The sequence below is a fragment of the Anser anser genome, assembly GCF_964211835.1.
Source record: "Anser anser genome assembly, chromosome: Z".
Classification (NCBI taxonomy): domain Eukaryota; kingdom Metazoa; phylum Chordata; class Aves; order Anseriformes; family Anatidae; genus Anser; species Anser anser.
In genome coordinates, this window is record NC_139723.1 from 65,592,044 (window position 1) to 65,613,655 (window position 21,612).

General features: G+C 36.6%; 1 protein-coding gene across 5 annotated transcripts in view; it reads right to left on the reverse strand.

The window, feature by feature from the left end:
* The window catches only part of CWC27 (CWC27 spliceosome associated cyclophilin), a 130,397-nt gene that overhangs the window by 100,756 nt on the left and 8,029 nt on the right, over positions 1-21,612 (reverse strand). For all 5 annotated transcript variants that reach the window (XR_014576941.1, XR_014576942.1, XM_083818293.1 and 2 more), the window contains exons 8-10: positions 18,597-18,676; positions 16,002-16,035; positions 10,128-10,300 (exon numbers count right to left, since the gene is read on the reverse strand). Coding sequence is in view for 3 of the 5 variants with exons in the window: in XM_083818293.1 (XP_083674419.1) it covers positions 10,128-10,300; positions 16,002-16,035; positions 18,597-18,676 (287 nt within the window). In the remaining 2 variants the exon portion in view is untranslated. The remainder of the gene's footprint in view (positions 1-10,127; positions 10,301-16,001; positions 16,036-18,596; positions 18,677-21,612) is intronic.

Consider the following 21,612-nt stretch of genomic DNA (forward strand, 5'->3'; position numbering starts at 1 on the left):
TTCTGATGTTTCACCAGAACTGAATCAGAGACCATATTACAAGGAACTCCTTGAGTAACTGTAATGCTCTGATTGAGGAAAAAATGACAAGAACAAGTGGCCAAGGGAACAGGAAAGGAAGGCAGTAATCTCTTGAGACAGCCTCAGGAAAAAGAAACGTTACTGAGTCCCAAGGGTACGGATTTGCTCTGTCATTTTACCCAAAATATTCTTTCCTCTCCTTTATCCTTCATACCACATGATGATTGTCAAATTCCAGTCCAAAGGAATTTCAGTGGTTCTCAGGCTTATTTGTATGAACTTTTACTTACATGAGTATTTTCACTGGTATAATTTGAGTCACATGAGCATTTGCAGAACTGAGTAATTTCCGTATGACCGTGGATAAATGGCAATTTAGAAATTACCAATTTCAATCTATATTTCAAGGCTGCATATATTTCAATCTACATTGAATTTATCTGCCATGGTAAGCCACATAAGCCATACTAATCACACACTAATGTGCATACGTATCAAAACAAACATCAGGCACATAGACATCAAACATCAGACAAGTATGACTGTAAGGTATTACATAGCCTGCAGGTGAATCTGTATATGGTATCAATACAAAATTCCGATGCTGGTACTAGAACACAAGATTCAGAAACCATTTCCCCTTCCTTCAGACACTCCTGAAAATATATAGGACTAAACCTCTTTCCCCTTTTTCTCCTCTAAATTCTGAAGAGAATTTTTGTGCATATGATTTGCTAATTTAACATTAGCCGTAGTCAAGATCAAACAATACACCATAAAAATATCTATCACCCCTTTTCCAGGAATCTAACTTATAAAGACACCTTGACAAACAGACACCAAAACACTCTGCAGTTTATATATTGCAAATACTAGTTATGTGAAAGTTTCTATGTTTATATTTTTCAAGAGGCAGAAGCTTAAGACAGCCACTACATTAATCAGACACTCTCAACCATGGAACTGGAAAAGAACTGCGCTAATTTAAAAGAATACATCGAAATACATTTCCCTTTCAGATTCTTTCACTAACGTCATAATAACTTAGCATACACCAACACCACCCTTACTATTTTGTTATGCTAGGCACCAAATTTCTGTCAATATGTGTCTGTCCTTCTTTGCAATGCCGCAGCGTGGAAAGCAAAAAGGAAGTCTTCCCTTTTATAACAGGTGGTTCCACCTCACACATCTGCTTACCATAGCTGTGGTAATGTTCTCTCAGGTAACACAAGCTTACAGAATTCAGGATTCAAAACATTTCCACCTGCAAAGCCACAGTAGGCATGCATAAATCAGATCCAGTACAATATACTTTCAGTGTAAACTAGGTATTCTGTTGCATAATGTTTCATAGGCCATTATTTTAAGTCATTTCTGACATAATGTCTAAATTCTTCAAAGGTAGAGGTACCACCTAAAGCATGTCACGATTATGAGCTTGAGCGGAATTTGAGATCGTGTGGCAAGGACTGTATGTAGAAGAATCTACACTTATGAAGCAAAACAGGAAAATACGTTGATTTTGACATGTGGCAGCAGCTTTTTGTAATCTTCTGCTGTGAAGTCACTTAATAAATAATGGAGTAACTTACCTTACATATAATAAAAATATTTGTGTAGATACTATACACATAGCATTGAAATTATAATCTCCTATGTCCTTGCTGGATCTCCCACAGCCACGTTCACGTTTGAATTAGTTCCTTCTGAAGAATTTATATGACAAACAACAAAATCTGCTGTATTTAAGGCAAATGACTAACCTAATGAAATTTTGTCAGGACACAGGTTAATTAAGATACACAACAACAGGGAAACTGAAATACTGCCATACTGGTTTGTTTTTCTGAAAGTGGAATCTTTACCACTATAAAGTTGTAAGCAACAAAAACAAAAGCCAACAACAAAACTAAACAACAACAACAACAAAGCACCAAAAGCCTAAAACCACACACCTTTACATCACTGTTGATTTTCCAAGTGGAAGATTCATCAGCATGCTTCATTTACATGGCACTTTGCATCAAAGAAGTACTGCATCTCCAAAGAGCTTTTGAAATGACATCTCACACCAGGAGTGAAAGAGCAGAATATAGGAATCCAAATATATTAACTACTGATGAACAAACAGTAGAACACTCAGTACGCTTCCAAGTTTTTTAGTATAATAAAAGCCACTAAAGGTCAGGATTTAAGACAAACACTGATATTCTCCACTTGAGCAGGACTGCTAGTAGGGAGGATTTGATATTCCATGATACCTTGAGGCTCAGCATTGTATGAACTTCTGCATTTTTCCACAAATATCAGTTAGAATTTTATGGATTATTAAATAGGAGTTACATTCTACTCAACAAATAGTATGAGACAGTTCTGAAGAGCAAAATAAATCCCTTGGGTAGTCTGTAAATTCTGTTTTCCGGGTGACAATTTGAGACCTTTTCTGTTACCATATTATAGTACAAGTCAACATTAAAGGAGGTGAGACTGTAGTAGACAAAACATAACTTCTTTGATCTCTAACAGCAAAAAAATCATTATAAATGATTCTCCCATAACACTTTTCAGTCTCTTGCAAACCACATGAGGTTGTGGATGTAAGGATGGCCTCTCAGTATACAATATACAGAACTCTAAGAGGTGGAGCTGTGGGAATTTGCTAGTAAACTCTGGATAAGTACCCAGAAAAAATAAAAAAAAAATAAAATTGTTTCCTGATTATATACTATACCTTACACGAGAACTTGGAGGGCAGGATAAAGAATGCTGGATTTCACACAGTGGAAGTTTTATGTTTACCATAGTTTTGCAGAAGTACAGCACACAATATATCTTAATACAAGGAAGCATAGAAGAGCAAATTACTAGTATTCAGAAGAAAAGTTACATATAGTTCTGTCATAAAATATAAATATATATATATATATCTTTTACCCCCAAAAGCACGTTATACCTCTCCAGTTTCTGTCCTATTTGAAATGCAAGCTACACAAAACGCAATGAATTCAAATGAAAATTATTGTAACTCTACAGTTGCCATCTTGTTGCAGCATATTACACAAAATATATATCTTTGTCATATTTATTATGTAATCATCATTACCCAGTCTATTTTCAAACCAAGACAATGTATTTTAAAAATAGTCCTCTTTATCTAGCAAAGCAAAGATATAGTCTAATTTCATGCACCATTTACTATATTGGAAAAATGACTATGTATGTGATTAAATTATTATTTTTTTCATAAAATTAGAATTTCTCAATTTAATCCGTTAAGAGTTTAAAGTAGTTTTGGACATTTCTTTTAGAATGGAGCAGAAATCAGTCCACTGCAAAAACTTATAAAAAACGAACTGGTTTGCAAGTTTATGACTCTTGATTGCTCCCAGTTTTCAAAGAACATGCACACAGATGGAGCATAATAATCACAAAGTGAATGTCGTCTTTTAAGTATGTAATTAATGACTTTGAATAAAATAAAAATATTTACGACTAAACTTCCACTGTTGGATGAAAAACAAGTATTATTAACACTTATAAGTATGTAGAAACTCAAAACATTGAAGAACATGGAATTAAATTCAAAATACAGCCATCACAGTAACAACGACCTGAAGGTACAATAATGTATAAAAAAATGCAAGAACACAAGAGACTCTGCAAACATCAAGGCAATCTCATGCAATAATCTTTGCAGTAGTACAGTATTTCTTGCAACAGATTTTAATCTCAGCTTGTTCCCAAATGACAATATTTTTTTTTCTTTAAAACCTATCAGATGTTTTCCATTATTCTAAAATCTGTCACTTTATGTCTTAGGCACAGAAGACCTTTGGACCCAAAGTTAGGAGGTAGTGATAAAAAGGCAATAGGTTTACCTGTATGATAACCAGCTGTAGGTATAGCTATTAGTTTCAATATGTATCCAAAAATGAAATGAAAACTAATAATTTTACATATGCTTAGCTCACCATTTAAATGAATTTTGTATCAATTTTATTGGCACTTTTTTGTTTGACTGGTACGGGATTAAACACACAAAACATACTCTTCTTGAATCAAGCTACAGTAAAATAATCCAACAAAAACGTTCCCACAGGAAAAGCATACTCATCAAAACCAAAAAGGTTTCAGAGGAGCATTAAATCAGAACTGATATGCTATCAGATACCTTCTTAGTAGAATTCATTGTGAGTTCCTGACTGGTTGCTAACCCCAGCTAATTTTAGAGTCAATTCAAATAACCCCTCTTGATTCCATGAAATCAGAAAAACTTGCTTCCCAGTGCCTTTAAAAAAAACAAAACCAAAACAAACAAACAAACAAAAAATTTAAAAAGTCAGCAATACAAAATAGGATGAAAGAACATCTTTATTGAATAAGAACTAGGTTACAGACTTATTGTTTAAAATAGTTGCCAATAGTTCCAAATGACTGGAAATGTATCTATTCACTCCAGGGAATTCCATACCAAATCCACAGCTACTGAATCATGCAAACTGTCACAGGACGGCAAATTATCCTATCAGGATTGCCTGTTAATCCGAACTTGTTAACATAGACTAAAACAAAAGCCTACAACAATTAATTGGAAAAATCAAGGAAGCAGGAACAAAATGCGAAACAAGTTCTTGAAGAACAGTGACTGAAAACAGTCTGGAAAGCCCTAGCAACATAAAAAATCTCAGTGGAATACTGGTAAGAAGGGCTGATGTGATCATTGTGTGAATAAACAGGGAGCAGAAGTGAGAAAAAGTTGTAGCTCTCTACATACAGCACCAGTACCACTAATAAGATTACTGACCAAAGCTCTTTAAAGAATGTTGAAAAATTGGAGAAAGAACAGAAAGGCCACAAAATGATCTGAAGACTGGCTGAAGAAAGCTGAAGTAGCTGAAGAAACAGAAAACATGGCACACTGTAGTGAACTTCAGAAAAAACAGCAAAGAAAAATCACTGGTTGCAAGCTGAACACAGGCAAGTTAAAGTTAAAAAATTGTATAAAATACTCTTAGGGGTAAGGTGCCTGGAACAGATTGCACTGTCCAACCAAATATGGGCCAAACTACACTATTGGTATCTACAAACTATGTCTGAATGCCTTCCTGTTCAGCTGTAGCCAAACAGTGAGCTCAATACAGGGGTAACTGGCAGTAAATTGCAGCACAGGATACATTGTTTATCTAATGGTCGCCCTTGGCTTAGGATGCTGTTAATACAATACCTGAGTTTACTATATGAAAATAACAGCAGTTTGTTAAGTACAATGAGGTTTGAAGTCAGTTGCAAATAAGGTTTGTACTCCAGAACTCAACAGCCATTCCTATTAACGTACATATTACGCTTCCCGGTATCAAACTGAAAAGCAAAGAGACAAACTGTATTGTTGGACAAGGCCTAGTCGTAACAGTGATATCTGGTTTAGGAAAATACTAGCAGTATATAATATTAACTATTATTTAATAGTTAATATATTGGAAATTGTAATTACTGCGAAGAAAGAACAGTTCTATATGGAAACAGATAAACCTCACTATCCAAAATGCATTTTTCTCCTTCACGTGCCCAGAAACACTTTCCAAGTGAATCTGCCTCATGTTTTACCCAAGGGCCGAGATGAGGTTGATCAGATCATTATTGCTTTTTTTTTTTTTTTTTTTGGAAAATGGGCACAACATCTGTAACATCCTCCAGTCTGAGGATTTTCACAATGTTTCAAAGATTATAGACAGCAGCCTCACAGTGACATCAGCTGGCTGTCTCAGCAGCCTCAAATGCATCCCAAGTCCCATAGACTTGGTTGAGATTTCTCACTAATTCCTGACTCAATCCTCTACCACTATTAGCACTTCCTCCCTTTTTTGAAACCTTACGTAGACGTGTAAGCCCGGAAGACCTTGTTGGCACCAAGTAATCTCAGTCATTCCTGTGTGCACTGTTACTAAATCAGGATTTTTCTGCGTTTAATCTTTCATGTAGATGTATAAATTCTTCCAGTTGCCCTTTAATCTCTTTACGAATTTCATCTTTAGCTGAGCTTTGGCTTTCGTAAAAACATCACTGCATGCCTTGACCACTTTCCTGTATCTCTGTATTCCTCCTTTGTAGACTGTCCTCACTTCCACCTCCAGTATAGATCCATTTTGTCCATCAGTCATTACTTCCCTCTTGACTCATGTCTGCCAGCTATTTTTATTACTGTTATGCCTAGACTTCAAGGTGAAGATGGGGATGTCAGTCATTTGACCAAGTGCAGTTACCTATAAACAAACTAGCTATTTTATCCTGTTGTTGCAACAAATGGAAAAACAAACAACAAAACAAACAAAAAAACACGTCAGAGGAATTATACTTCTAAAAGTGGTCTAGAGTTTTATGTTACAATGAAACAAGTAATTTCTTACCTACATGCACAGTAGACCTCTAAGGCTTCATGAGATGATTTTAACTATGATATTAATTTTACCTAGCAATATGTATTCTATACGCAAGAAAAAATAAGGAATGTGATAGTAACTATATTGCTACTCCTTTAACATATATGTAGATAGTCATTTTATGATGATGGCTTATAAACCAAAAAAAAATGAAATTACTTAGCTCAACTGTGCTTTATAGGATTATTAGGAGAAAAATACACAAGAGAAAATACAAACACTTAAATTCAAGTGATTCAGCTACTCGAAAAGTCAGCATTCCTTCCTCATTTTAGCTATTCCACACAATTACTTCATATTGCTATTTAATAGCACATCTGTGATAGGGATGCAACTGAAATTATACTCTGTTTGTACACTGTATGTCTTGCAAACAAGAAGTAGTGAGAATTTTTAAAAGCTAGTAACGAGAAATGTGTAGCATGTGAGCTCCACCTACAGGATGAAAACAAATGTAAAACAGTATTTTTAATTACCAGACTAAGGTCCATTTAATTTGAAGCATTCAGCTAACTGCTCAAGCCACTGACATTTTAAAAACGTCATGTCATGCTGTTAAATTTTATTCTTATAGCAATGATGGCAGACATTTCTTTTATGTGTATATATTTTCATGCAAACAACCGTTCTGTATTTTGAAGTTTAAGTTTAATCTATCAATAGAAACAAAAGATCTCTGGAATTTCTCAAATAACTTGTCAGAATGAGTGGGAAATACTTTTTCCTTAGGTTTCATATCGAATACAAAATTGGAAAGTGTCTTCACATTATTTTTAAAAACATACACAAAAGGTTCAAACGTATACTGAAATTACTAAAATTAACTTCACCATCTGAGCACTCCAAGTACAATTGCATTTAGAAGAAGCAGTCCTGGATCTCAATGCCATGAATTTGAGATTATGACTATTATTTCCATATTATTTCTCTGAAATTGATGTGCAAACTTCTCATTTCACGCACGGATTTGTGTTAAAAGAAATGACTGATACAAATGAATACAGATTTGTAGAAAACATCATGCATGTTAAAAAGACATGACTGAAAAAACACTTTTGGAAGCTCTGTTATTTTATTAAAGCATTTAAATATCTGATGAGATGAACAAATCTGCAAGATAACACACATTTCTTGGCCCTCTAATATGTTACTAGACATTTCTCTTCAAGCTATGTATGGTAGATTTTTTTTTTTTTTTTTAGTATTCCCACCTAATACATTTCTGTATGCTCTGATCAGCACACACTTGGACTACTGTTGGTGGTGAAGTCCCATGAAAATATTATCAATCATCTTTGTCACACTTTCAAAAAAGGTCACTATTGTAGAAAATGAAAATAATAGACTTTATCTCATCATATCAGAGCTCAACGTTAATAATGCCTTGTGGATAAACAACACAATGCCTTTGATTTTCATGCCAGAGAATACCAGACTATCAAGAGGAAAAAAACAGATTCTAGAACCTGATGTCACTTGTGATACTAAGCAGTGTCTCCCTGGGCTATTGCTCCCAGCTGCTAAAAATGCATTCAATAAAACCCTCTTCTGAGTCTTGATAGTCCATTTGGCTATAATATTACTGCAACTGCCCTGGAAGAGTGGAATAAACATAGGCAAAACACACTGACCTTCCACAAGCACAGCTGGCTTGCAGAATTCTTACACAAATGCCTCTTCAATGTGGTAAAATATAACACAAAAATTCCTAAGAGCATGCTCTAGCTTTGTGTTACACCCTCATGCTGTGAACTTGCTACTACAACTTAGGTATATATATAACTTATGGTTCTACTAGGCATCCCTGAAAAAAACAACAAACAGTTACACAGATTGGTTAACATGTTTGACGGATAGGTAGTATGCATGTACAGAGTTCAATGTCTTTTGCTATTCTAAAGATGTTTGTCTTCCATGTACCTGAAGGCTCTTTTCCAGAAAAAGCTTTCCTTGGAGAATGCCTTAATTTCCCACTCCTTCCTTTCCATTGTATGATACAGCTAACACTGATTTTTATTTGTCCAATGGTGACCACACCAGAACTTAGGCTAGGTAATTCTTAATTATTTAACAATTCCCAAGACTGACTTCACAGATTTTATTAAGACATGACTCCATAATTAGAGGCAGTTCATTGACTCTGAGAAGATTATAATTATTCCGTACGGGGGAATATTATGGATAACACCACAAACATTGTTAGAGCGTAGCATGAATCAACCACAGAAAGCACAGCAATGAAAAACAGGAACTACCTCTTTATGCAATCAGGAACTGCATCAGCACAATGTTTCCACAAGATCTGAGACAGAAAACTGCCTGATGTATTCTTGTCTCAGATAACGACATATATTCATTTTAATTGACACAAGATAAATATTTATGTAATTTATCACTGGGATTAGGTATCAATCTCAACTGTTGGACTAATAACTAGATTTGGGGAGTTATCCATCATCCTGCTTGATATCAGTGTACTTCCTGTGGATCACCTGTCTACAGCAGAGATAGTACATTCACCAATTTCCAAAGCAGCCATACAGCACAATTTTAAATATGGCAGAGAGGAAAAAGAAAGACGGTTCTGTTCAGAGGCAACTGTTCTGGAAGAGAATTTAACATAGCCACTGCACACCCAGAATTCATTATAGGCAAAGTCTTAATAATTTCATCACACAATTATTTGTGACAACTGTATACAGTTAGAGTAAAAATTCTAATTTTGGTGCTTCCTCCTCCTACCCTCCAGTAAATTTCACTGAAAAAGTAAATTTACCCATTGAACCTTTAGACTGCAAAGACTGCAAAAAATTACAAATTGTTCAGTAACTTCTGAAGTCCATATTTATTGAAATACTCAGTAATGGTTCCTAGTAAATTCTTATTATGCAGAAATTCCCAAGCAGGCTCTGGAAGCAAGATTTCCAAGATACAAGATTTCCAAACAGGCATGTTAACTCACTGAAAATTGAGTGCTAATCAGTGCAGATGTTCATGAAGACTAGCATTACTAGCAGGACTAGTATTACATGACTAGAACCTATGCCATTATGTGATATTATGCTGATATTGCCACAAAAACATAGTAATTTGACTAGAGATAGTTTAATTATTTGAATATAGTTTTACACTACTAAACATAGACATGTTCCAACCCCCTAAGAACAGCCCAACATAGTATTTAAAAACTGTTGTATCAATTGCAGTGTTGAAAATCTGCTACATTGTAAAACAACTGCTACATTAAAGCAGATTTAAACAATGGAAGACTACGAAGACTTCATGTAAGTCCCAATGGTGGATGACCACCATATATTATCACAGATAGAGGATCTGCAAACTCATGTATTTACAACTATGTAGAAAAACAAAGTAAAGCATGACAAGTGCATACAAATATTCTTAATTTGTAAGTCACAGAGAAAAAGAAACAGAAAATGTCCCAAATAAAGTGCTCAGGTAGTGTAACTGCCATGTAACTTAACTCTTAGGTTTAAACTGCAAAACTAAACTAAGAAATGAGAAAACAATTTCACCTTTCACAGTTAAGAGAGAATGATATTTTAATGTAATGCTAACCTACCAACGTTGAAACTGGAAAACCGGAATTGAACAGAAAATATAAATGTAAACAAGCTGGAGGGAGAAAAAAAGCATGATAGTTACCTGCGACTGCTTGTTTTCTTTTCTGTCTTAGTTTCTTCCTCTTGAACTGGTGGTTTAACAGCTTCATTTGCATCCATTTTCAACTTTTTTGCAATACGTTCTTTCATTTGAAATCTCTCATTGCTAGCAGCTTCATCTTCTACACTATCAGCATCTTCATCATTTTCTTCCTCCTTTATTGGTTTAAAGTTAGAAAATGTCTCCTTTAGTTTTTTTTATTGTTTGTTTTAAATTACAGAATTCTGAATATGGAAACTTCTTACAAAAACAACCCCTTACTAAAATAAACAAAACAAAAAAACCAAAACACCATTTAAAAAATGTTTCAAAGCAAAGTTTTAAAACAAGTATACCCTTATTTGCTTCATAGGGAACAAAAATGCAAAAATTAAAAAAAAAAAATCATACACAAACTACATCTTTATGTAACACTTAAAAAACTAAAATAGTCTAGACTTTAAGCCCTTACAGGTCTGCAGAAAGCTTCACAACAAGGTGGTATTAGTCTGATTGTTGTTCATGGATTCAAAATTTGATCACGGAAATACACTAAACACTTCCTTAATCTTCCTTTAAACGATAACAAAACTCATTGAAGTTTCCAGCTTCAAGGCTACTATCCTATCATGAATGTAGACAAGAATGTAGATCCAACCCGGACAGACTAGATCAATGGTCAGAGGCCAATGGGATGAGGTTCAGAATAGCTAAGTGCCAGGTCTTGAACTTTGAACAATAACCCCATGCAGCGCTACAGGCCTGGGGCAGAGTGGCTCAAAAGCTGTGCAGAAGAAAAGGATTTGGGGGTGCTGATTGATGCTCACCTGAACATGAGCCAGCAGTGTGCCCAGGTGGCCAAAAAGACCAATGGCATCCTGGCTTGAATCAGGAATAGCGTAGCCAGCAGGACGAGGGAGGTGACTGTCCCCCTGTACTCAGCTGAGGTGAGGCCGCACCTCGAGTACTATGTTCAGCTTTGGGCCCCTCACTACAGGAAGGACATCGAGGCCCTGGAGCGTGTCCAGAGAAGGGCTACGAAGCTGGTGAAGGGCCTGGAACACAAGTCCTATGGGGAGCGGCTGAGGGCACTGGGGTTGTTTAGTCTGGAGAAGAGGAGGCTCAGGGGAGACCTTACTGCTCTCTACAGCTACCTGAAAGGAAGGTGTGGGGAGCTGGGGGTCGGCCTCTTCTCACAGGTAACTAGTGACAGGACTAGAGGGAATGGCCTCAAGTTGTGCCAGGGGAGGTTCAGGTTGGGAATTAAGATAAATTTCTACTCAGAAAGAGCAGTTGGGCATTGGAATGGGTTGCCCAGGGAGGTGGTGGAGTCACCGTTCCTGGAGGTATTCAAGGAAAGGTTGGACGTGGTGCTTAGGGACGTTGTTTAGTGGGTGACATTGGTAGTAGAGGGATGGTTGGATCAGATGATCTTGGAGGTCTTTTCCAATCTTAATGATTCCATGATTCCGTAAGACGATAGGACTGGCCATCAATGAGGAAATTTACAAACGCCACTTGGATCAAAAGAGTTTGCAAAAACCTATGAAATCAATCATCCACATTTCCTACAGAGGTATTATGCTTCTAGACCTAGCAGATGGAGACAAAGGGGATAAACCACCTCCATTTAAAGACATTTGAAGAGAGAAATAACTAATTCCTATCAACAATCAGGAAGAAGCAACTCGACTGAACCAACGCCTCTGCACAGCAAAGCTTCCTTGAAGAAGGAAGCCCACTTCACAGAATGACGAAGCCCACTTCATCCTCCATAGAAGGATGCCAACTCAAAGTCTAGATCACAAATCTCTTGATGCTTTGCAGCGGTGCTAATTAGCAAGAGAGTGCATAAGATGCTACATGACTGTCATTTTATCCACACAGAGAGAAAGAACAGACTTTGAAATCGTATTCATGAGAACTGTGCTCTAACCAGGATACAGCCAGGATGTCAGCACTGGGAGAAAATGTCAGCATTCTAAAGAGAATATACTTGTTTTGTGTGTGACTGACAACCAGGACAAGTATAGCATGATGACCATGGCCATATAGATAGGGAAGTGGAAGAAAAAAATGAGTTTAAAATAAGACAGAGTAAACAAATAAACTTTCCAAAGCATTTGTTTACTCACTAAACTATCAGGAAGACAGGACGACAACAGACCTTAATGGCAGGGGGGCAGAATCCAGAAAAGGAACATGACAGGACTTTGTTCAAGGTGTTTAGTAGCCAGGTACGAAGACAGACTTCTGGTGGAGATCTGGCTAGGAGTTAGGTAAGAGCATTTCACTGAAACTCAAACAGATGGATAGGAGAAAAACAATGAGAACTCTAGACTAATCACAATTACTAAGTAGTAATTTAAAATTACTGAAGTGTGAGGAAGGGAGGAGGTTCCATGGATACCTCTTTAAAACGGAAGACAGAAAATGGTTCAACTTGTCCAACTCAGCTGAAACCCCTACTTCCAGAACCTTCCATTTTTCTCAACCTGCACAGAATTTCTTTCACATTTCTTCTACAAAAACACTGACAAAATAATAGAATCATAGAATGCTTTGGATTGGAAGGGATCATCAAGTTCCAACCCGCCTGCCATGGGCAAGGACACCTCCCACCAGACCAGGTTGCCCAAAGGCTCATGCAGCCTGGCCTTGAACACCTCCAGGGATGGGGCATCCACAGCTTCTCTGGGCAACCTGTGCCAGTGCCTCACCATCATCATTGTAAAGAATTTCCTACTAACATCTAATCTAAACCTACTCTCTTTTAGTTTAAAGCCATTATGCTTTGTCCTGTCACTACACTGCCTGACAAAGAGTCCCTCCTCAGCTTCCCTGCATGCCCCCTTTAGGTACTGGAACACGGCTATAAGGTCTCCCCAAAGCCTTCTCTTCTCCAGGCTGAACAGCCCCAACACCCTTAACCTGTCTTCGTAGGAGAGGTGCTCCAGGCCTCTGATCATCCTCGTGGACCTCATCTGGACCCACTCCAATGAGTCATAGAATATCTTGACTTGGAAGGGATCCAACAAAGATCACTGAGTCCGAATCCTGTCTCTTTTAAAATGGTGGTCATGTTTCCCCTCTTTCAGTCAGTGGGAACTTCACCAGACTGCCACTTCTCAAATATGATGGACAGTGGCTTAGCACTTAAGTTCACCAGTTTCCTCAGGATCCATGTCTGTTTCTCATCAGGTCCCATGGACTTGTGCACTTTTTGGTTCCTTAGCTGATCTCAAACCCGATCTTCTAGATTGGGAGGTTCTTCATTATCCCAGTCCCTGCCTTTGCCTTCTGGGGCCCTCGCTATTTGACTAGGACTCTTGCTGGTGAAGGCTGAGGCAAACAAGTCATTGAGTACCTCAGCCTTCTCTATATCCCAGGTAACCAGGTCTCTCATTGCTTTTCAGAGAGGAACCACAATTTCTCTATTCTTCCTTTTATCACTGATGTACCTATAGAAGCCTTTCCTGTTGCCCTTGACGTCTCAGGCCAAATTTAATTCTAATAAGGCTTTATATATGATATAGGTCTCCTCAGCTCTTTCCCTCTGGTGGCTCCCTTATTTCCTCTTGCCCAGTCTCCTCTTCTAGTCCTTCTGTTGTCTCATTAACTCCATCTGACTTCATTTAGACTTTTTTCTGACATCTCATTTCCAACTAATACATTTAACAGATTTCTAGCCCAGAGCAGTCTACACAACTTCGGAGGAAAGTTGTTGTTCAGGTGGATGATGGTGTTCCCTTAATGACAAAGAAATGCTAAACTTCTTGTCCAGAAGCTGAACTAGTGTTTGCTGCTGTTGTTAATTGAGTGGAGTTGCTCCCGTTCTTCAGTTTGCTCTGGAAATTAAAATGTAATGGCAGATTTTGTGCCAGAATGACTAACAGCTACCGTATCTAATATGACTTAGCCATTTGAGAAGATTATTGATTTTACGGGAGTGGAGAGAAGAATATAAATTCTTATCTATCCATAGTACTACCTGATACTTACTGTTCAGTAACTAACCGGCAAATAGGGAGATGAAAATAAGTTTTTACTGAAAGGAAACAAAAGAAAGTCACTGGTAGGAAAAAAAACCAGTCTTGCGAACTCATTACATATAACGTTTTCATTAATGACTTAGGCACAAAAAGAGGCTTAAAAGCAACAATGAAGGATTGTTAATACATAGGATCTGACTCTCAAAGGACGGATGACCTTGAGGACTACAGTAATAGAAACAAGATGACATTTGCACGAACAGCAAGGTCTGCAGCTTCAGGAATAACAAGAATTTCTCTCACACACTATGGACTTGTAATTTTGGGGAGGTAAAGAGATCTGGAAGAATTATTTGCTCACAGGACGACTATAAAACTACCGATGTGTTGCAGACATGTAAAAGAGAAAGTGATCCTATAACATGTTAACAGAAATAGATCCAAAAGAGATGATAAAGTACTCGTACTCCTTTACAAGCCTCATGTAATTGCCTGAAATGCTAGATTCTAGGTAATATCTTTAAATGAAATAAAATCTAAGGAGAGCACCTGTGGAAAGAAAAAGCTTCGCTATTTCCTGCTTCATGTCATTACTATGAAAAAGTAACAGCATTCAGATTAACTAGGCTAAAAAATAAAAATTGAAATAAATATACCTAGGGTGTCCCTGCTCAATATTCCCCAACACCAACCCCAGCTCATTTGAACATATGAAGAATTATTAATTAAATTCTCAGAACCCTTCAAATACTTCAATGCTCCTACACAACAGGAATTACAAGAGAGAAGAGTCCAAGAACCTGTACTTTGACTATGCTTTGTTAAAAATGCAACAGGAAACAGGATGGAAATCACAGAATCACAAATCTCTGAATTGCAACAGACCCACAAGGGTCATTGAGTCCAAATCCTGGGTCTCCAAAGGACCACACATACAGACACACACAAACAACACACACACAAAAACAACAAAACAAAACAAACAAACAAAAAACCCACACCAATGAACTATTTTCTTTTTGTTCAGGTGCAAAAATGGGAAAGACTGCATCTTTCCTTCACTTCCACAGTACACCAACTAACAGTTGATAGGTACTGATTTATGCAGTGGACAGATATGAAAAGCAAAGTACTTACGAGGATTCATTTTAGGGAACATGGGACTATATTCCCAGTCAAATATTACATCCATGTCTCAACAGCAACTCAAAGGGCTATCCCATCACCTATGGCTGTAGGCAAACTCTTACTTCAGCAAGCAATTTTATCCTGCACCATCTATGACAATGTTTTTGAAATTAAAATACCCTCCGTTTTTGGTTGCTTGTCCCATTTATTACTGCTTGCTTACTCAAATTTCCCATCTTTCAGAAGTGACACTTCATCAATACTATTTTTAGCGATAAATATTTATTGAAATTTTGTTTCCTTGAAGAAATATTTCCAACAGGATTCTTATTTATTCATAGATTTCCTTTCAGAGCTTAGATTTCTTAGTTTTATCATTATTTATGATAAATTTCATTTTATTCCTCCATACCTCTTCCCCCCCCCCCTGCAATTTTAGGACTCTTACTAATGGTTTGTCACTCTGTGGTACATAACCTCCATATATACCTCATCTACTGACTGAAATATCTGGTCTTTATAAACACCGCAGGTGGCATGCAGAAGCATCTCCACCCTGCCATCAGTGTTCACAATGGCCAAACCTTAGAGATCTGAAAGAACCACCAGTCTTTTGCTGAAAATCTGACCTGAAATAGCTGTCAAAATCCTCAACAGCAGCATTTGTTTCCCGTAAGAAAATATAATTCACATACAATAAAAACAAACAAAAAACCTACAAAGACTTACTTGTAAAAACAAAAAAAAAGTTCCTTACCTCACTCAAATACATGTCTTCATTTGCTGCTTCACTAAAAAAAAAGGAATAAGAATTTTAGTTTTGAACTACTTGAGAAGATTTAAGATATTATTATAAAAATACAGGTCTTTAATTAAAAATTTTGTTTAACTACTTGAAATTTTAGTCAACCTAGTCATTTATATCATCTGCACATTCAACCTAACAGTACCAATTAATATTATCTTCTATCATTTGTCATAATCCTTTCTAAACAGGAATGTTTAAAAACACAGGAGAAAACTGCAAGCTACAATACAATAGATATATTCTATCACTAAGTATATCTTGAGCTATCAAGACAAAATGCCAAGTTTTTAGTTTCTTGAAAGATGAAGAAATATAATAATGATTAACTATTAGGATTATTTTAAAACTTTATGTCAAACAATTTTGGCTCAAGAAAGGAATTTGATTGGACAAGTAGATAGAATAATGTGGAATAGCTCTGGATATCAATTTGGACCAAAACATAACCAATCAATGGACACAATGTAAGTGCAATGTCTTACGAGTGTAAGCAAAAATTTTAAACAACAGTACAAGAATACTGTCAGACAAAATACACAAGTGGGTATGTCATGTCTTCTAACTACCTTTTGCACTACATTGCTGTTAAAAGAAAAAAAAAATCGTAACACTGTTAAGATGGTTGCTTTTGATCTCATATCAATTCCTAGGATTTCATTGCAAATAATGCTTTGCATTTCAGAAAGTCTTCTTTATAATAGGTATGTTTTATTTGTACTATACTGATGGCTGAATTTAAGATAAAAATTTTTATTTGTTATACAGCCATGATTTAGCGCATTAGAAAAAAAAAAAGGAATCCATCTAGACATACTAAAGCTAACATATCCACTGTTATTTGTCACAAACAAATAATAAAGACCCTTGAAGATTTTTCTGTGACACTATTTGTTACAATTCTGTCACACAAGTTATGTTAGAGAAACAAAGCAAGGAATATTGAAAGAGTCTCCAAATTCAAGGCTTTGAGGTGTGCACTCTTCCATCAATAATTCATCAGGGTTATCAAAGAAACAATGAGCTTGTTGGAACCAATGACATTAATTTCATTTAAAAATAACCCAGAAATTTTGCTGCAAAGTAATTATTTCCTCATAGGAGACTAGAATTTTAAAAATTATCTAAAAGTATTACATATTTTGGATATATCCAGGTATATAATTCTGATGTCAGTACTGAACAAGTAGGAGCTACAGTAAAAGGTAAAATGGCCTACTTTGGACTTGTGACGTGCGTGTTAGCTTTATTAACAGCCTTCATGAGTTCTTATGGGCTACACATGATTGTGAATGAGCTGTCTGATATATTTGGACCCAGACAGAATCTCTAACCAAAGGCTTTTAAGGAAACTAAATAGCTCTGAGATGGCAGAGGAGGTCCATGCACTAATAAATAAATAGTTAAAAGACATGAAACAAAAGTTATGAGCAAACAGTTACTTCTGGAAGCAAAGACTACTAGTTTATTTCCAAAGTAGCGCGCTAGGTAAGTCTTTCAGCTATTCACAAAACTCAGTAGCAAAGTAGGCAAGCAGCCAGGTTGCTGTGTTTTTGATGATACAATGTTACAATAGTAAAGACAAGAGGACACAGATCAATTGCCGAAGGACAAGAATGACGAAACAATAAAATAAGAGATGAAATTTGAAGTAGGTAAAAGTAAAGCTATGCACATATCAAAAATGAATCATACAAACTACAAGGAACTCTGAGCTGAACATCACTGATCATAAACAAATTCTTGGACTTGAGTATTGAGCTTAATTCCATGAAAATGTATCAGCAAGGGTTTAAAAAACAAACCAGAAGAATGACAAACTAAAGACCACCTCTATGCAAGTATACAGATTTACTATTCACCCTCATCTTTAATTTCTTTAGATTAAAAACAAATTTTTAAAAAGTATTTTAGAACAGAAAGGAGGTCACAGAAGAGTAACAAGAATAACCACAGATACACAACTACTCACACATCTTCCATTTGAGTGAGTTTTATGAATTCAGGCTGGAAAAGAGATGGCCTAAGAAGGGATTGTACTAAAGAAAGGTATACAGGGACTGGCTGCTCACTGTCTCTTCTGCATAAGAGCTAGAATTTTCCGAATGAGGCCAGTAGCAGCCAGGTTCAGAACAAAAAGAGGAGGTACTTATTCCTGCAATAGACAGGAAGGTGCAAGTGTAAAAAACATTGCAAAAGGAGACTGAATAAATACTTTGAAGAGAACCCATTTAAGGATTACTAAATAGATGAACCATATCAAACTCTGACAGTCCTCTGAGCTGAAAGTAGTTGGCTAGAAAGCTAGCAGCTGGCTAGTAGTAAGACTACTCAGGGAGACATGTTTGCCATACTTTTATTCTTTGTTGGGCATCCATCAATGGCTGCTGTTGGAAACAGCATAGGGGATTAGAAGAACATTTGGTCTGATCTAGCACTGCCATTACTTTCTTAGAGTAACAGATAAACAATGAGTATACGTGATGCTCATCAGGTCTAACATCCTGAAAGTAAATCTATTCTGGAACATGGAAATCTTGTATTAACCTTTTGACAGCAGGAACTGAGCTTAGATGTGGATCATCCTTCAGTAGATCATGACTACTTTTACTTTTTCCTTTCATACTCTGTTAAAAAAAAAGAAAAAAAAGGTGTTACAAATTTCAGTGTTTGAGAGAATAGATGGTGAAAGGGGTAACAGTAGTAACAGAGTGGATAATAAAACCTCATTCTGATTTATAAACACTTTTTTTTAATTTTAGGTAGAAAAAGACTAACAAATTTGACAACTTGAAAAACTACTTCTGTCAACAGGTAATGGGGGGAAGGGGAAGGAGGAGGGAGTGCATGTTCAGTGACTAGATGAAGCACATGACAGATGCCTAACGCCTTCATAAACAGCACCAAACAAGTGCAGACAATTAAACCAGCAATTCGGACACTGAAAGCTTCAGTTTAAACACCAAGTGACAATCTGTGGAGCAAACACTGTCAGGTCCCAGAGCACATTAATATGCCTTGACGGCCTCGAGGAATTTCACAGAATCACACAGAATCATCTAGGCTGCAAGAGACCTCCAAGATCACCGAGTCCAACCTCTGACCTAACACTAACAAGTCCTCCACTAAACCATATCACTAAGCTCTAAATCTAAACATCTCTTGAAGACCTCCAGGGATGGTGACTCAACCACTTCCCTGGGCAGCCCATTCCAATGCCTAACAACCCTTTCAGTAAAGAAGTTCTTCCTAACATCCAACCTAAACCTCCCCTGGCACAACTTTAGCCCATTTCCCCTCGTCCTGTCACCAGGCACATGGCAGAACAGACCAACCCCCACCTCGCTACAGCCTCCTTTAAGGTACTTGTAGAGTGCGATAAAAGGTCACCTGGACCTCCTTTGCCTACAAGCACCATTTCAGCTCAGACCTGTGAATACAGTCACTGCCTGAGCTATGTCAGAGGTATGCCTATGTCTAGGTCTTGGACAGACATTGAAGCCTTGTCTCCATTCTGTCTCCTGCCTCATCTCTTTCTGTTCCCTGCTAGACTCCCTGGATGGGCGCCTTTGTCTTGGTTATTGCCTGCCTTGTCCAAGACTGTCAATGGATCCTGTTACTAGAAACCAGCTCTGCCTGCTGTATCCAGATGCTGTAGGACTATGCCCTAGTTGGTGAACACAGAGCCTGTGTTATAATCAGCCTCATGCAGCTATCCTGCTCTTCCTCTTCCCTGGCACAAACCTCCCTAGTCCTGTGATCTCCACCTTCTATAGCCTACTGGAATACACATATTTTCTTTCTAATATTCATGCCCTACATAATCCAACCACTTAAATATCCACCTGATAACAGAAGATGTAATTTGACCTGTAACATTTAACAGCCATCGGTGGCCCTAAACTCAATGAATTTATATAATCCCTTTCTGAAAGTATATACACTTCCTACTTTCATCATGTTCTGTGGCATAAATGTTCACAACTTAAATTCCTAAATGGAAAAAAAAAACCACACTTTTTCTGTGGTAATTTATTTGCTCATTTATCTTTGTGTCTTAACTCTCATATTGTGAGAAACAGCAAATCACTCAATTTTTTTTTTTTTTAAAGTTACCATCACCTGTATCCCAAATTATTCTTCTTGGTCTTTTTAGTACAGTTTCAGGGATAAGAATCTAAATTGTAGTTACCATGAATATGGTGATACAATGCAGCACAGGCAAAACGTACTCCATCTCTTAAGCTAAATCTAGTATGGGCTACACTAGTCCTGAGCAGAAAATTATTCATAAGGGAAGATGGAGAAAAAAAACTAAGGAACAGGTCAGATCTTCTTGAAGTCTGTACTAAATATGATGTGACTGAGACAAGAATACTTAATTTTTCACAAAAACATGCAACTATTTATTAAATACCATACAAAATTCATTCTGATGCATACTGATTTTATTTATTTGTCGGGTAATAACTGACTAAGCTTTACTTTGCTAAAAAAATAATAGAAAGTGTTCCTTTTTTCCAGATCTTTAGAAGATTCATCAGTTATTTTCAGACCTTCCTCTCAACCTCAGTTCTTAAAGTATACCCTTCTTAAGTTGAAATAAGAAAGATCCACTCCATCTGGCAACCACCACCAAAAAAAAAAAAGTTAACAGAATTATGTATTTGTAGCTGTCAAAGAATCCCATTCTCAACTTTCAACTTCACGTTTTCTTATTGAAGACCAAAAATGAAAGTTGGTGCAGAAGTCCATGTAACAAGAGAATATCCAGAACCATAAAGATTCTGATCTAATATCTAGACCTATTAGAGATAAGCAATTTGGTTTGGATAAAAAAGTTTTCATTCTGCTACAAAGAATTAATAGAACTTCTTTATAAACAGTCAGTTTAGTTTTTCCAGATACAATTAGTACAGAATTTAATCAAGACAATTTTAAGACTGAATTGGAAGACAGCATGACAATACTGAACTAGGCTTGTTATGAAAGAGATGTTATATTTAGATAATTTTAAACTGAAGAACAAGTATTTAGGGTGAAAGGGAGGAACAAAGCAAACAAGTTAAATGCAGTATTAAAGAAAACAGACATGTACCAAGAGCAGAATGGCAGATATACATGTTGTTAAGGTAAACAAGCACAGTTAATCTGACAGGGTAAGTCAAACTAGGAAAGAAAAGAGAGTTAAAACTACTGTGTAATAAACTTTTACTACCCTGACACTGTCTCACTGTAATATCATGCACCTTTGTATTCACTGTTGTCTTTTATATTTTACCTAAATCCTTAACGCTGAAAACTGTTTTTTTTTGTTTGTTTGTTTTTAAATTTACGTTGGTACGGTACTCAGCACAGTGTAGTCTCATCACTAACTGAAGCAGCTAGGCACCTGAATCATATAAGTAAATTAGAAAGTCCAGAGCTCTAGAGAAATAATTTGGTCAGTAGTAGAAATGAAGAAGACAATTTGCCAAAGATATTTTTAAACTAACCTTATTTAAGTGGCAAAGTCCGATATGGAAATGCTAGATGAAAGACTACCTGTGCAACTCTAGTTCTT